Source organism: Phyllostomus discolor, chromosome 2 (assembly GCF_004126475.2).
Source record: "Phyllostomus discolor isolate MPI-MPIP mPhyDis1 chromosome 2, mPhyDis1.pri.v3, whole genome shotgun sequence".
NCBI classification, from domain to species: domain Eukaryota; kingdom Metazoa; phylum Chordata; class Mammalia; order Chiroptera; family Phyllostomidae; genus Phyllostomus; species Phyllostomus discolor.
The window spans coordinates 148512785-148528248 of NC_040904.2; the positions used below are offsets into that span (position 1 = coordinate 148512785).

General features: G+C 35.2%; 1 protein-coding gene across 1 annotated transcript in view; it reads right to left on the reverse strand.

Annotated features, from left to right (window-relative positions):
- Nucleotides 1–297: 297 nt before the first annotated feature.
- Nucleotides 298–15464, reverse strand: part of RAB21 (RAB21, member RAS oncogene family) — a 41122-nt gene continuing 25955 nt past the window's right edge. Inside the window, exons 5-7 of the mRNA XM_028531949.2 lie at nucleotides 14896–14950; nucleotides 14270–14358; nucleotides 298–9227 (exon numbers count right to left, since the gene is read on the reverse strand). Of these exons, the coding sequence (XP_028387750.1) occupies nucleotides 9085–9227; nucleotides 14270–14358; nucleotides 14896–14950 (287 nt within the window). The 3' untranslated portion in view covers nucleotides 298–9084. The remainder of the gene's footprint in view (nucleotides 9228–14269; nucleotides 14359–14895; nucleotides 14951–15464) is intronic.

Sequence of the window (15464 nt, forward strand, 5' to 3'; positions counted from 1 at the left end):
AGATTCACTTAAACAATCTCGGTGATATTCATGCATTGTCCATATCAGTTTTCCTAAAGCTATGCATGATTTTATTTTAAAAATACACACATTAGGTATAATGTGAGGAGAAATTCAAACCAAACATGTTTACATGCATGAAACAGATTAAATTCTCTAAGCTATACAAGAAAGTCAGTCATCTTAATTTAGGATCTTTTGTTAAAATATTTGCAAACCACATAAGTTAACTACATGGGAAGGATAAATGGGTCACATGACCATCTGAAAAATACATCGAATTAGAAGTTTCAACTGATAAAGCATGTTTCTTCTCCAGGCCTCTTACAAGCATGGTAAAACAGAAGTTCTAACTTCCGCGCTAAGCTTCCATAAAGTGAAGTTAAGTTAGTTACAATTGTGTGCTAGAGTGAAATAAGATGAAAATTCAGGAAAGTACAAACAAAATGGAGCTCCTCAAATTGCCCAGAAACATGGATAAATACTTGTAGATCTTCCTCGCAGGGCCACGAGACACTATGCCCCAGCTAACTCCAACATTTGTCTCACACCTCATAATGAGGTTCTTTCACTGCTTCAGCAACTAATTCTTCCTTGGCCTTACATTGCACTTTAGCCCCTTGGATCTACTGACTGTGTATGTACCACACTCCCGACTCTCAAAAAACAAGGCATAAATTTTCAAATGTGCTAGCATTTTCAGTTTACTACCAAAGACCAACAAAGGCAGACAACTGAAATTGAGAGGTCTAACAAATGAGTTCGTAACAGCAGGATGTGAATCCTGACCACGATACTCAAATGAAAACAGTGCAATTGTTTTTTATTTATTTGGATAAACAGACTTGTCTACAAGACTAATAAAAGTGACAACCTGAGGTTATGATTTAAGATAATTTCATGTTTTTTTCTCTTTTCTGTCCATTCACTGTTTCTCATTTGGGGTGCCCCATCAGGCGCTTGCAGAGGTTCCTTTTAGCAGTTCTTGGTATATATGTTAAAATGGCATAAAAATTCATTTGAGTTCATGTGGTGTGAGGATTTGCTTTGAATATCCCATTAAATACACTGCAAAACCAGAAAGCAAAAACAAAACAGCAAAATTATCGTGAAAAATTGAAGAAGCTAAAAACTTAACACATTTTTCTAAAAATGTTTGTCAAATACTAAGAATTTGGGGACACTAACTTCTACCCAGTTTTCATCATTAGGGCAAAAATGGTGAACAGCTCAAGTTCCAGTGTTTTCCAAAAGATAGTAGGGGAATTCATGATAGCATTAGCAAAAATTGTGACTATAAAAAATTTGGAATTCATCATACAAGTGCAAAGTAGCTGGAAGTATCTGTGTAATTTACTGATGAAAGAGAAAGACAACTGAGGGAGAAAGGGAGAGTTGACTCTGGAAAAGATATTAGTTAACCTTGGTAAGTAAAGGTCACAGAACTGATCTCAACCTTCCCTAATGATGTTAAGGCTGCCTTTAAAATACTGTCAGCATAAGGCATTATTAGGCTGATATCCCCAAAACTTCATTATTATTAAACACAAGCTCTTTTTCCTTTTTACAAAAAGCAGTGCTTGGCTTGTTTCTTTAGCACCACTACAAATACTTTGATCCTTTGACATTTTGGATTTTTGGCTATTAATACTCCCAGTCCCATATCAATTTTTATTTCATTGCACCCACCCATATTCCCAGGATTTGCTATCAATAAAAACAGGTAAGAATCATTATCAGATTGTATAAAGCTCTCATTCAACACTACACTTCATCTTAGTTTTGCATTTAAGGAACTCCCCTCAAATTATTGATTTTAGAGAAAGGAAACATGGATTTGTTCTTCCACTTATTTATGCATTCATTTGTTCACTCTTGTATGTGCCCTGAACCAAGGATTGAACACGCAACCTTGGTGCATAGCCAGTGCTTTAACCAACCTAGCTACCCAGCCAGTTCCTGCCCTCCTTCAATTTTTATGAATCATATCCCTGCCACACAATCCATAGATTGTTTGCTTTTATGAGAATTGTGCTTTTATGGCACACAGTGATTACTTGACAAATAACTCTACATCATGTTAGTAATTTTTAAAATTTTTGATCAAAAGACAGCAGTGCTCCTATAGTTCTGACAAAGCAGTGAACCAAATGTTGAGAAATTAGAATTATCAAATGTCACTGGAAGACAACATATCAAAGAGAAGTACTCAGTAAATTAAATGCTGAATCTGACCATCTTCATTCAAGTTCAACCAAAATTATGTCCTTCATCTGTGATTTTTCTTGTTCCACTACTGTTGGCCTTAAAATCTTCGAAGGGAGAAACTATTCATGCCACTTCTTCAGTAAAAGAACATTTTCAGGTTTAAATGCATCAATATGGAATTCTGGGGTGGGGAGGAGGAGGAGCTTAGATTACATATAGTTTTTGGACAAAAGTATAATTTTGTCACCCCGGACACAGCCAAAAATTTTCAAAGCATCTTGCTCTTGCTGTGTTGTTTTTCCTTTACAGGGCTTTTACATTTTGAAAAACTGTCACTAGATCTTTGAAATTATTCACCTTTTATGAATTAGTGCAGGCGAATTAATACAGATAAATTTGTTACTTCTTAGTAACTAGCTCAAGGAATACTTTTATAAAAAAGCCAATGATTTCACTCTATTTTCTGCCCTAAAAGGCCGAGGCGATCTAGATGGTATTACCTATACTAATATGTGGTAATTAAAAAGATATCCTTAAACCATACTGGAAAGATTAGCAGAAGACTCATATTCATTAAGCTATCTTTCTGGCATGTCTCCAATTTCAGGTAGGAAAAAGAGGACCCCAAACTCCCAAACTGGAAGTTTTCTATATTTAGAAAATCACAAATTACACTGTTACACTCTTCCAAACAGTAATGAATTGTTTCTTGGGTTACTGTCTAGTGACAATGCGAAGAAAACATCTTGTCAAAGGCACAGAGAGCTATACAATTGCTTTCTCAAATGCATTTTTTTCCTAGGCTAAAAAAAGATCAGCTGTCTAAATAACCACAAGGCATTTGTTTCTTCACTATTATCACAAAATTTGGAAAAGCAATCTGGGCCTGAGGACCACTTAATTGCCCCCTTGAAGCTAGAAAACAAGTTATTCTATTTTAGCCTGTCTGGAAAATTATTTGCAAGGCTTAAAATCATCTGTCCAGCTTTACCTCAACTTTCATTATCAACTTGAACTACTGTCATCCTAATCACCCCAAGTCTCACTGGCATGTATCTGATCAAATACTGAATGTGAATATGTATTAGTTGACCTCATACCCACAGATAAACTACTCAAATCCTGGACTATGAGCAATGGCTCTCCAATTTTAATCTCTAACTATAAAGGGCACTGGGCACACAGCAGGCACTGGATTAAACTGATAGAAGAGGCATGAAAACCAGAATGTGTTAAGTTTTTTGAAAGACCATCCAGAAATTATTAACAAAATCATGGAGTTGTGCAATTGCTGTTTTCATTAAAAGTCAAATATGAATAAAAGTTTTGTTCTGGAGAACATGGTTAACTTTCTGTCATGGCACTAACATGCTAAGGTACTGCCTTGACAGTGCAGAGAAATACCTAAAGTGAGTGTTGGGGACACGGCAATGACAAGTAAGAAAGGATGCCGAGAATGAGCCCAACCCAAAATTACATGGGCATTAGGAAGCTTCACTTGCAGTCCTTTCTCAGCCCTTTTCCTACAAGGGATAGAAACCAGTAACGGTGTGAGTTTGCCAGAATGTGTTACTCCTTAAGATTAATTTATGATGAACACAAAACATCTTGAGAGTCAGTTCACTTCTAGTTCTTGAACTGTCACCACTAATTTTACTTGCTTTTAAGTGGGACTCTGGTTTGTTCTTGATGGAATTTGACGTAGGGTAAAAGTTGGCTTTCAGGGAGTGAAACACAAAGGTCAGACATAAACAAAAACATTTTTATATAAGAGACAAACACACCTTAATTGTTAACAATGGTTACCTCTAAAGAGATACGTAGGATGGTGGGGAAAGATGAGCTGAAAAGGAACTTTCATTTTTTACTCTGTATTAAAGGTACAGATAAAATGGAAATTTAAATTTTTGGTAGCATGAAGCCTTGCACGACTTAACTACTCCAAGTTGAATCAAGACTTGTTTTAGTTTATACCGTATTTTCCCCTTTCTTCCTTCAAATAAAAACCTATTCTAAATAAATAATCTGTTAAAGTTAACTCCTAAATTTTATATATTAATCAGTCAACAGTAGCCCAGAAGTCATGTACTTCAAATGAATTGTAAGCAGGTACCTTTTTAATTTCCTGATTCACACATTTAGGGAGACTCTGATTCTAAGCAAGCACTGGTTTGCCTTAAAATTTTATGATTCAAATGAAGTCCACTAAACTGACCAGATATCTTATGGGAGGTTTCATGGTCAGTCAGAGGTTATTAAAAAAGGCAAAACATGCCCACAGAAATGTGGGAGAAAATAAAAGTCTGTAATACAGACATAGGAGCTCCTAGGTGGGTTGGTATGAGAAAAAAGCAAAAGTTGCAAAACATATGTATAGTAAGAACACTTCATGTAAAAATTTAAAACCCACAATACTATGTCTTTCTACAGGTGAAAATGTATATAAATGCACAGCAAAAAGGTAACTGAAGAGTATGTATTAGAGACTGAGAGTTATCACTTGGGAGGGGTCCTCAAGGGCATATTTACCATACCTGTATTTTTATTCCCTTTCCTAAAATACATTCTTACTCAGATAATTAAATACAAAATGAAGAACTTTACAGTTCTAGGAAGTTACATATTGTTTCCTTAAAATAGCTCACTGCCAAATACAGTTTAGCAAATACCACCGTTGTCTAGTTTTCAACATTATCATACTTCATTCCTATCCCTAAGCTTTCTCTCATTGCTCCACAAAAATTCAAATTTAAGGAAATCATATTAGCCTTTTCTTGAGTATTTGATAATGAAGAGATGACACAGCTGCCAGGAAGTATTAAAATAAAGGTAAGAACTGATACAATGGGAATAAAGTTCATTTAAGTAGGCAAGCCCATCTTTTGGCTTTAATGTGATGCATTTGGACGTATGTGCAGGCTTCTGAAGGGGGCAAGAGACTTTCTTACTGGGTTTACAATGTAACAGTAACTTGTGATGCTCTTTTATCTACCACAGAGATGTTGTTGCAGTAGAAAAGTTAACACTCAAAAGTACACCCAGCTTTTCAGAAAAGAGATAATATATAAATCCCAGATAAAGTAAAGTGATACTTGTTTAGAAGTGAAGCATTTTTGCTTGGTATTGAAAACTCTTAGGAGTATTTAGAAATTATTTTCTTGAAAAAGGAAAAGCCATCAAAGTAAGACCTATGTGTAGCATGAATTTTGGCCAACAACACCAAATACATTACTCTGTTTTAGTTGATTAAAACTACAGAACAGCAACGTACTAGAATCAATGCCTATTATAAAATCAAATAAATGTATATGTTCAATCATTTCCAGCTTTTAATTATTAAAGCGTAGGTAATGCATTTTGTCATTTAGAAAACAATACTGAAGGATTCATGCAGTCTGTATATTTTTAGACATTATTGTGAGGCTACGGCTGGTCACTACTTCTACTCTCTTGTGTAGAAGACCCCAACATCTTAAACGGTCTCCAATTATGTATTCCTTCTTTATCACATTGTATCTATAAAGGACCTATGAAAACTGTAATGGCAAAGAAGTTAAAAGATAAATTTGAAAAATTAAAGGCATGTATCAAACTACTTCTGAAAATAGGTGGTAAGTATAAGGGAAAATTGTATTATCTGGAGTAAGTCAATGATCTAGACTCTTGGTAGCATTTATAATACAGATAATCAAAAACTATGTATTAAAAGAAATAATCAGCATCACAATTCAGTTTTTAAATCTCTGAATAGTTTGGCACGATGCATAGCTTGCCTTATTTAGGAACTATGTGATAAAAGTAACATATTTTTCAAAATTATTTTAAAAATTGTCAGGTTACAGTTTCAAATCTACTTAACTTCCATTCTACTCTTCACTATCCCTTCCCTAGTTCCCAAATTTTTGTATTTTCTTACTAAGAATCTAAAAATGAATATGACTCATTTTTCTTAATGAATTAAAAGTTCATTACTTAAGTGAATTACTTAAGAAGTAATACATGGCTAACAAAAAAAAGATTTTAAATTAGCTCTAACAGACATAGATCTAGGGTATTTTCAGGAGACATCCCTAGAACAAAACAAACTCAAACACTCTTATTTAATCCAATAACATGATGCTTTTTTCTTTTCAGATTACTGTTTACCCCAAAATTGTTGTGTAATATACATTTTAAAAAACAATAATCTTCTTCTGTAATCACCTAGCAAAACAAGGAGCAGGATAGCCATTAGCATTACAGAAAAGATTATATACTTTTAACATAATATTCAGGTATTTTTAATGACTATCCTAAACCAATTTTTAAATATACTAAGTATATACACTTACCATTTGAAAAATACATTGATTCTACCTACCTATTACTTTTAATACATAACATGGTAGGTACTTTGTGTCTTCTTCCTAATAGCACAATTACAAGGACAGGAACATAAAAGATATATCAGATATGGAGAAAGTATCAAAAGAACTTCCTCATCCTCAGTCTAACATCTCTTGACCTCTCCTTTGGAAACATACTATAATTGATCAGTCTTTCATTACCATTTCACCCTATTGTTACCTAAAGACTTTTTGGGGGGTTTTCAGAGCAAAGACAGGTATACTATATTATCTACTGTTGCTATTGAATTTAATTACAGGATAAAAAATTAATAAAATGCTTGAGGTTAAGAAAGATACATAGAAACCAGGAAAGGAAGGAAAAAAAAAACCCAGCAAGAGAGTGGTTATAGCCCACCAATAATTATGTGGCAACTCTGGAACACAGGTTCCTATTTGGACTTGAGTGTCCAAATTCAGAATACAGTTCTCCAATTATTAGGCTTTATTTTTTTGAATAATGCTCAATTTCATCTCTATGTTAGAAAACCTATTTCACTCCAATGGAAAAGAGCTTATTTCCCATCTACAACAGTAGAAATGGCAAGGTTTTTTTTACTACCTCTGAAAGGCAGCCAAAGTAATTTTCTTCTATCGTCCTCATGATTCCCCGCCTTCCCCAACACCCTGCATAAACACTTATTTCACAGGAAACCCAGAAAGTACACAGAGTACAGTTACCCCATAAAAGACAATTTTAGCTTCTTTTCCCTGACTTTCCCACCCCAGTATCCCAAACACACACACAGAGGTCAGTGTGTTTAGTTTGGCAAGGACAATAATTAAAATGGTAAACCGAGGGCTCATAGAACTCTTATGCTAAGTTAAAATTCTAACATCATAACATTAAGGTGTCAATTCATTCAATTTTTAACTCATTTGGGAAAGTTTAAGCTTGTTAACTTAAAATATGGTAGTAATTCTTTAGTAACTATAACCTCTTTATATCCTCGTAACTGCTCATGCTAACAACTTTATTGCATACTATTGCTTCTTATAAGAAGTAAATCCAGGGACCATTACATTTTATCTTAGACATACATTTACTAGTTTTCCAAGCATGACAGAAATGGAAAAATATATATATTAAAACAAGAACAATTTATGTTAATTTCTACAATTTGTATTTCTTCTGTAAGCTGTGCCTGATTCTACTAAAATGAACAAATTTAAGTTCAGTCCTATGCTTAAGGAAAAAAAATCTAATGAGACTAATTTACGAAGTATATAAGAATATAATTTTATAATAAATCTTTCCAGTGTTCACTGCAACTGCATTAAATGAAATGTTTCCCTTCACAGAAACTCCAAACAGCTCTTATAAAATTAAACATAGCTTTCTGTGTTCACCTCTGGTAAGCACTGAACGAATACAACTTGCTCACAAAGGATCTAAAAGTGCTGCCCTGAGGAGCATAAACTACCACTAACATGCTGCATGAATGAGTCTTGGTGAGTGGCTTCTATCTGGGACCTCCTCTCTTCTCACACCAGTGAACCCATCTCCTATGAAGCCTAAGAGAAACTAAAGCCATTGAAGAAGTGAAACTCAGCATGCTCCATTCAAATACTACTAAGATAACCATTCTAAAGCAAAATTGGCAGAAGTCACCTCTTTTATAATTAGGAGAACAAAACAAAACAAAAAAAAACCCAACCCAAACCAAAAGGCAAATGCTGCTGTTCAATCATCAGATGTACTTACAGAGGCAAAATCGTGACAACAGCAATAATTCAAGTAAAGTATATGTGAAAATTTAAACACGCCACTTTCAAATTAAGACAAAAGTGAAGGGAGCTATGATCTTTATATATCAGAGTCAAAAAGCTTAGGCATTATCATCAAATGTTAATCACTTTATAGTCATCAATGAGACTACTGTATATACTTTTGCACCTTGCGCTTGTAAAAGCAGATAAAATATTTAATATGTAATGTACAATGTATTTTACCAGCTCAGCATACAGGATGTATATAGATTATACCAAAGTAGTAGACAGTTAGGGGCTTGTGCAAACCCTGCAAAAATAGAACTTCAGGTATCTGCTAATTAAAAAAACAAAAACAAAAACAAAAACAGTTTGCTGTTTAGAAGTGATACAATTCAAAACTACCACAAAATACAAAGGGCTGCAAAATGTATACCATTCCAACAACATATATAAGTTATTAAATAAAGATTTGATTTAAAAGAATATAAATGAAGCCTTTAAGTAGGTCTTTTCTACATGCATATTAATCCTTATTAAAGAAAAGAATATGTAAAAAGGCCATTGGTAATTGCTTTGTTAACATTTGTAGAAAATGCCAATTCTCTGGTCACAAACTCCACTAAGTTTAGCACTTAAGGTCTCTGCAGTGTTATAAACGTAATTTAAAATACTGTTAATTCTATTATTCCATTGGTAAAATAACGTGACTTGGAATATGGCAGTCTTCATGTTGAGGGCAATGATCCACAGTTTGTTTTAATTTCTTAGGTGTGAAGAGTTATCCAGAAGAACAGCACCCTCCACCACCGCTCTGGACTTGAGGTTCATCATCAATAATCTGTACACCTCGCCTTGCAGCTCCTGGTTGACTGGAGCCATTGCCTTTTGCCCTCTCATCCACTTGTGCTGTTTCTATCATCCCTAAGAGAGGAAGAAAGCAGAAATTATTTAGGACTACAATCTTTGAATTTTCTCTTTCTGGACCTTCAGTATACCACGACAGCCATTTCTGACTTTAAACCAACAAAGAAACTAAATATAATAAACATTTTGTCAGCTCACTAAATAGCTTCTACTGTAAGTTTAGCAAGTTTATTTGTCCAGATGTATAATGGCCATGATGACATCAACAGTGAAAATTTTCTGCCTTGAACAAATGACTGTATACAAGTATAGTCCTTAAAATGTTCCAAATATACATAGAAATGTGTCAAAGTCCAAATTGTTCTAAGTACAAGTGATATTTAGGGCACAAGATTTATTTTTCAACTAGTAATGCATATTTGAAAGAATAAAAGAATTTTCATGAGGAACAATAAAGCTGGAGAATTCACACTATCTGACTCAAAGATGCAGTGGAGAGTTACTATATCTAATGAAGACAGATATGGGTGAAAGGAGAAATACAGAGATCAGTGAAACAGAGTCTAGACATAAACCCCATATATGTGGAGAGTTACTCTAATGAAGACACATATTGGTGAAAGAAGAAATACAGAGATCAGTGAAAGAGTCTAGATATAGACCCCATATATGTGGTCACTTGAGTTTTGAAATATGTACCAAGATTATTCAATAAAGGGTAATCTTTTCAAGAAACAGTGCCAGAACTAAACATTTACATGTACAAAAATAAACCTCAATTTATATTTCTTACTATATGCAAAAATTAACAAAAAATGAATTCTAGACTTATATGTAAAACAAAATTTCTAGAAGAAAACAGGGTAAAATCTCTACAAAAAATCTTTGTCACTTTGAGCAAAGATTTCTCATATAAGACCCCCCAAAAACTCATAAGAAAAACTAGTAAATCAGATCTCATTAAAATTTAGAACTTCTGCCCTGGCCAGTATGGCTCAGTTGGTTGGAGTCTCATCCCATAAACCTGAGGGTCACAGGTTTGATTCCCGGTCAGAGCATATGCCTAGGTCGTGGGTTCAGTCCCCAGTCAGGGTGCTTATGACAGTCAACGAATCAATATTTCTCTTCGCATCAATGTTTCTCTCCCTCTCTGTCTCCATCTCCCTCCCTTCTCTGCTCCCTAAAATCAATGAGTATGTCCTCAGGTGAGGATAAAAATAAATAAATAAATAAATAAATAAATATTTTAGAACTTCTGCTCTTTGCGAGACACAGTTAGGAAAAATGAAAATATAGTACACAGACTGTGAGTAAATAATTGCAAAATACATATCTGAAAAGGCGAGAAAACAAAAGAAGGATTCCTCAAAATAGAACAAGGTTCTTCAACTCGGGTCCAGAGACTACTCTTAAAAATTCTAACTTCTACTTTGTTTTAAAATGTTCTATTTTCATGTGCTTTACAATGTATAAAATGTATTAGTATTTATATGTTCTTTAATTTTTATTGCTGTTCTATTACAATTGTTCCAATTTTTCCACCTTCACCCTCCTCCACCCAGCCCAACCCCCCGCTCCCAGTCAATCCCCACATTGTTGTCCATGTCCATGGGTTATTCATACATGTTCTTTGACTAGTCCCTTCCCTTTCTTTCCACCATTTGTTCTTTATTTCTTTTAAAGATTTTTATTTATTTATTTTTAGAGAGGGAAGGGAGGGAGATAGAGAGAGAGAGAGAGAGAGAGAGAGAGAAACATCAATGTGCAGTTGCTAGGGGTCATGGCCTGCAACCCAGGCATGTACCCTGACTGGGAATTGAACCTGCGACACTTTGGTTTGCAGCCCACGCTCAATCCACTGAGCTACGCCAGCCAGCTGTTCTTTATTTTTAAATAAACATATGGGGAATATTCAAATTTTTAAATAAAGACATGTGACTGAAACATTTATAAGCCAGATCAAGAGCCTTGGTACTTAAAAGTATGGTCTCAGGAAGGACCAGCACCATCACCACTTGGGTTAGAATGAGAAGCTCAGGCCCACATCAGACCCATTTTAACAAGGTCCCAAAGTGATTAGTATGTACAGCAGTGCTTCTCAAATATTAGTGTGCATCAGAATCATATGGAGGGATTGTTAAAACACACATTCTGGGAACCATCTCCTGAGACTTTGATTCAGCAGGTTTGGGGGAGGGTCATAAGTGATGCTGATGCTGATCAGGGGACCTCATTTAGAAAATTACTCTAGAACAATTATGAACAACTTTTAGGTTTTCATAGAACTGAAATTTATTCCAAAGTTGTATACATGTGCATTCTTCTTGAGAGAAAAACCAGTTTCATCAAATTCTTAAAAGCCTGATGTCCATAAATTCAAGGAATATAATTTGACAAAATCATTTCAATCCATTATTCCACAGACTTTGATTTTCCTAAGTATGGTATGTATCTTCCTGGTGATATGAGAAATAACTTTCAGGTTGTATATACACAATCATTTTCTGCCCTGGCTGCTGTGAACCAGAGGGTCACCCATTCGATTGCTAGTCAGGGCACAGGCCTGGGTTGCAGGCCAGGTCCCTAGTGGGGGCCACATGAGAGACAACCACACATTGATGTTTCTCTCCCCATCTCTCTCCTTCCCCTCTCTCTAAAAATAAGATAAATAAAATCTTTAAACGACTTTTTAATATGGGAAATTTCAAACATATATAAAAGTAGAAAAAAGTTGCATAATGAAAATCATTATGTTCATCACATAATTTCATCCATACCTGGCAAGTATCATTACCATTATTTTGAATAAAACTCCATACACATAAAATTATTCTAATGATCTGTAGAAGGTAGAAACTCTTTTCTCTGGGGCGCGCAAGATCACAGCGGGTGGACCCTGAGTACACAAGAAGCAGCTGGCAGACCCACTGAGGCGGCCATTGTGGAGCAGGGCAGAGCACACAACCCAGGATTCCAGGGAAGGGACTGAGGTCTCACAGAGAACGGAGCTACCGCCATTGTTCCCTCTCGACCCCGCCCCCACATACAACGTCACAATCTAGCGACTAGGGTGCCCAGCCCTGGTGAACACCTAAGGCTCTGCCCCTCACCATAACAGGAGCAACCAGACCAAAAAAAAAAAAAAAAAAAAAAGAGGGGGGGGGGGCCCAAATAGAAGAACAAATCAGTGCCCCAGAACTGATCCTTTTGAGCAACCAAGAGATAGCTAACCTATCAGATGCACAGTTCAAACCACTGGTGATCAGGAAGCTCACAGAATTGGTTGATTTTGGGCACAAATTACATGAAAAAATGCAGGTTACCATAAAAGGAATGAAGGAAAATGCACAGAGAACCAATAGTGATGGGAAGGAAACTGGGACTCAAAACAATAGAGTGGACCAGAAGGAAGAAAGAAACAACCAAACAGGAAAGAATGGAGAAATAAGAATTCAAAAAAACAAGAAGCTTAGGAACCTCCAGGACATCTTTAAACGTTCCAACATCCGAATTGTAGGGGTACCAGAAGGAGAAGAGGTAAAGCAACAGATTGAACACGTATTTGAACAAATAATAAAGGAGAACTTCCCCATTCTGGCAAAGGAAACAGACTTCCAGGAAGTCCAGGAAGCTCAGAGAGCCCCAAAGAAGTTGGACCCAAGAAGAAACACACCAAGGCACATCATAATTACATTAGCCAAGGTAAAAATGAAGGAGAGAATCCTAGAAGCAGTAAGAGATAAGGAGACAGTAACCTACAAAGGACTTCCCATTAGACTGTCGGCTGATTTCTCCAAAGAGACCTTGCAGGCAAGAAGGGGCTGGGAAAGAAGTATTCCAAGTTATGAAAGGCAAGGACCTACATCCCAGATTGCTCTATCCAGCAAAGCTTTCATTTAGAATGGAAGGGCAGATAAAGTGCTTCTCAGATAAGGTCAAGTTGAAGGAGTTCATCATCACCAAGCCCTTATTTTATGCAATGTTAAAGGGACTTATCTAAGAAAAAGAAGATAAAAAAACATGTATAGTGAAATGACAGCAAACTCACAATTATTAACAACCACACCTAAAGCAAAACCAAAAGAAACTAAGCAAACAAGTAGAAGAGGAGCAGAACCACAGAAATGGAGATCACATGGAGGGTTAGCAACAGGAGAGTGGGAGGAGGAGAGAGGGGGAAAAGGTACAGAGAATAAGTAGCATAGATTGTAGGTAGAAAATAGACAGAGGGAGGGCAAGAATAGTATGAGAAATGTAGAAACTAAAGAACTTATAATTATGACACATAGACATGAACTAAAGGGAAGGAAGTGGGTGGGAGAGGGTCTACAGGTTGGAGGGGGGTGAAGGGGGGAAATGGGACACCTGTAATAGCATAATCAATAAAATATATTTTAAAAAAAGAAACTCTTTTCTTAAAGTATAACCACAATACTATAATCACACCTAAAAATTTTACAAGAAAATATTTTTTAAATTTTATTTTTTAAATTGAGGTAACATTATATAACATTATATAAACTTTAGGCGTACAACATTATAATTCAATATATACTCTATTGCGTGCTCACCACCAAAAGCCTAGTTTCCATTGCTTACATATATGTGACCCCCTTTATCCATTTCACCTACCACAGTCGCTACAATTACTGAATGTCATCAAATATCCAGTGAATGTTCATACAGTCCCAATTGTTTCACAAATGTTCTTTTTCATTACTTGGTCAAATCAGGATTCAAATAAGGTCCATCCACTGCAGCCAGTTGTTACCTCTCTCAAATCTGTTTTAATCTGTATACTCCCTCTCCATTTTTACTGTTAATAGTTATACATTTTAATATGCATTTAGCACACATCACATGTATAAAATTTCATAGCCATTAATTACTGCTTGAAATAGGGTTAAAGTAGGTATTTATAAGTAGATATTTACAAGAAATGAGTTAAAGAAAAAACATTAAGTAAATAACAGTAGTGGTAAATGTGACAAATCATCAATATGATCATTAACGGAAAATGTAAAACATCACTTTAGAAATACTACCAATATTTTTTTAAAAGAGCCATTTCTAAATATACTAAATCTGAATATACCTACTTTTACAAAGGTCAAGAAACAGTTCCTCAATTCCTTTATTCTGCTTGGCTGATGTATGATAATGTTTTGCTCCTACAGATTCTGCATACCTTAAAAAACAAAAAAATCAGTGATCAATGTAAAAAAATTTGTTTCATGTTTTTGTCATAACTGCTATTTGAACTTTTCACAGTAGCAAATTTAGTAATTTATTACTAATTAACCCATTGTTAATAAAGTTAAAATTATATAGCCACTTAACACCTCTCTATACATTAAACCAAATTTTAAATGAGCACAAGTTAACAAGACTTAAAGTTTTTGTAAGTTATTCTGGAACCCAAATATTTTTAAAGTTTTTGTGATACACTGACTATTTGATCATGATAGTTTTCTTCTGCATCACTCTATATTTTTTACTGAAATCAAAAAGAGAAGTGAGAGTGGATTATTTTTAAATATGGCCAAAAGTCTAGAAATTACCGATGTTAATATACTTCACTGAGTTCAACAGCTATATTAAGACATCTGAGTAATACCCCTACAGTAAGGCACACTGAGCAAAGAGAAAGACTTCTACTGTGGAGTGACTGTTCGACGGGCGGGGGGCAGGGGAATAATGGGAGGGTGGCAGGGATAACACTTACAATTCTGCTTCTTGAATGGAAACATGTCTCTCCTTTTCCAAGTCTATTTTATTACCTAATTTGAAAAAGTAAATGCCAATCTTTAATATCAATTCATCTTTATAACAAAATTAAGCCAATTCTAAACATACAACTGCCACTCTAATCACTTGGAAAAAAATACAAATCCCCATCAGACTTCTACATGTCCTAAAATTATAAAGGTAACCCCTATGATATGAGGTTTGATCATGGCTATGAAGGTGAATGCCTCAATCTCCCTCAAATAATGCATTGCATTCCTTAAGGGGCAGTCAGTCTGTCAGAGAAAATAACTTTTCCAAAGAGATGGGTACTATCCCTTGATTTAAGATAGAACAGAGACTAAGACTCAGTAGGAAACCAAGGGATAAACCTGTTTCTTAACCAAGTATAAGCAGTCCCCAATCAGCTTAGAGTCAATCAACAATCATGCAAAGCCACCTTATTATCCACAAAAATATATTGGGTTAGCCTCTTGGATCCTAAGAGTATTTTGGTTTCATGGATAATATAAACTGATTAAAGAAAACATTAATTGTATGGCTTTT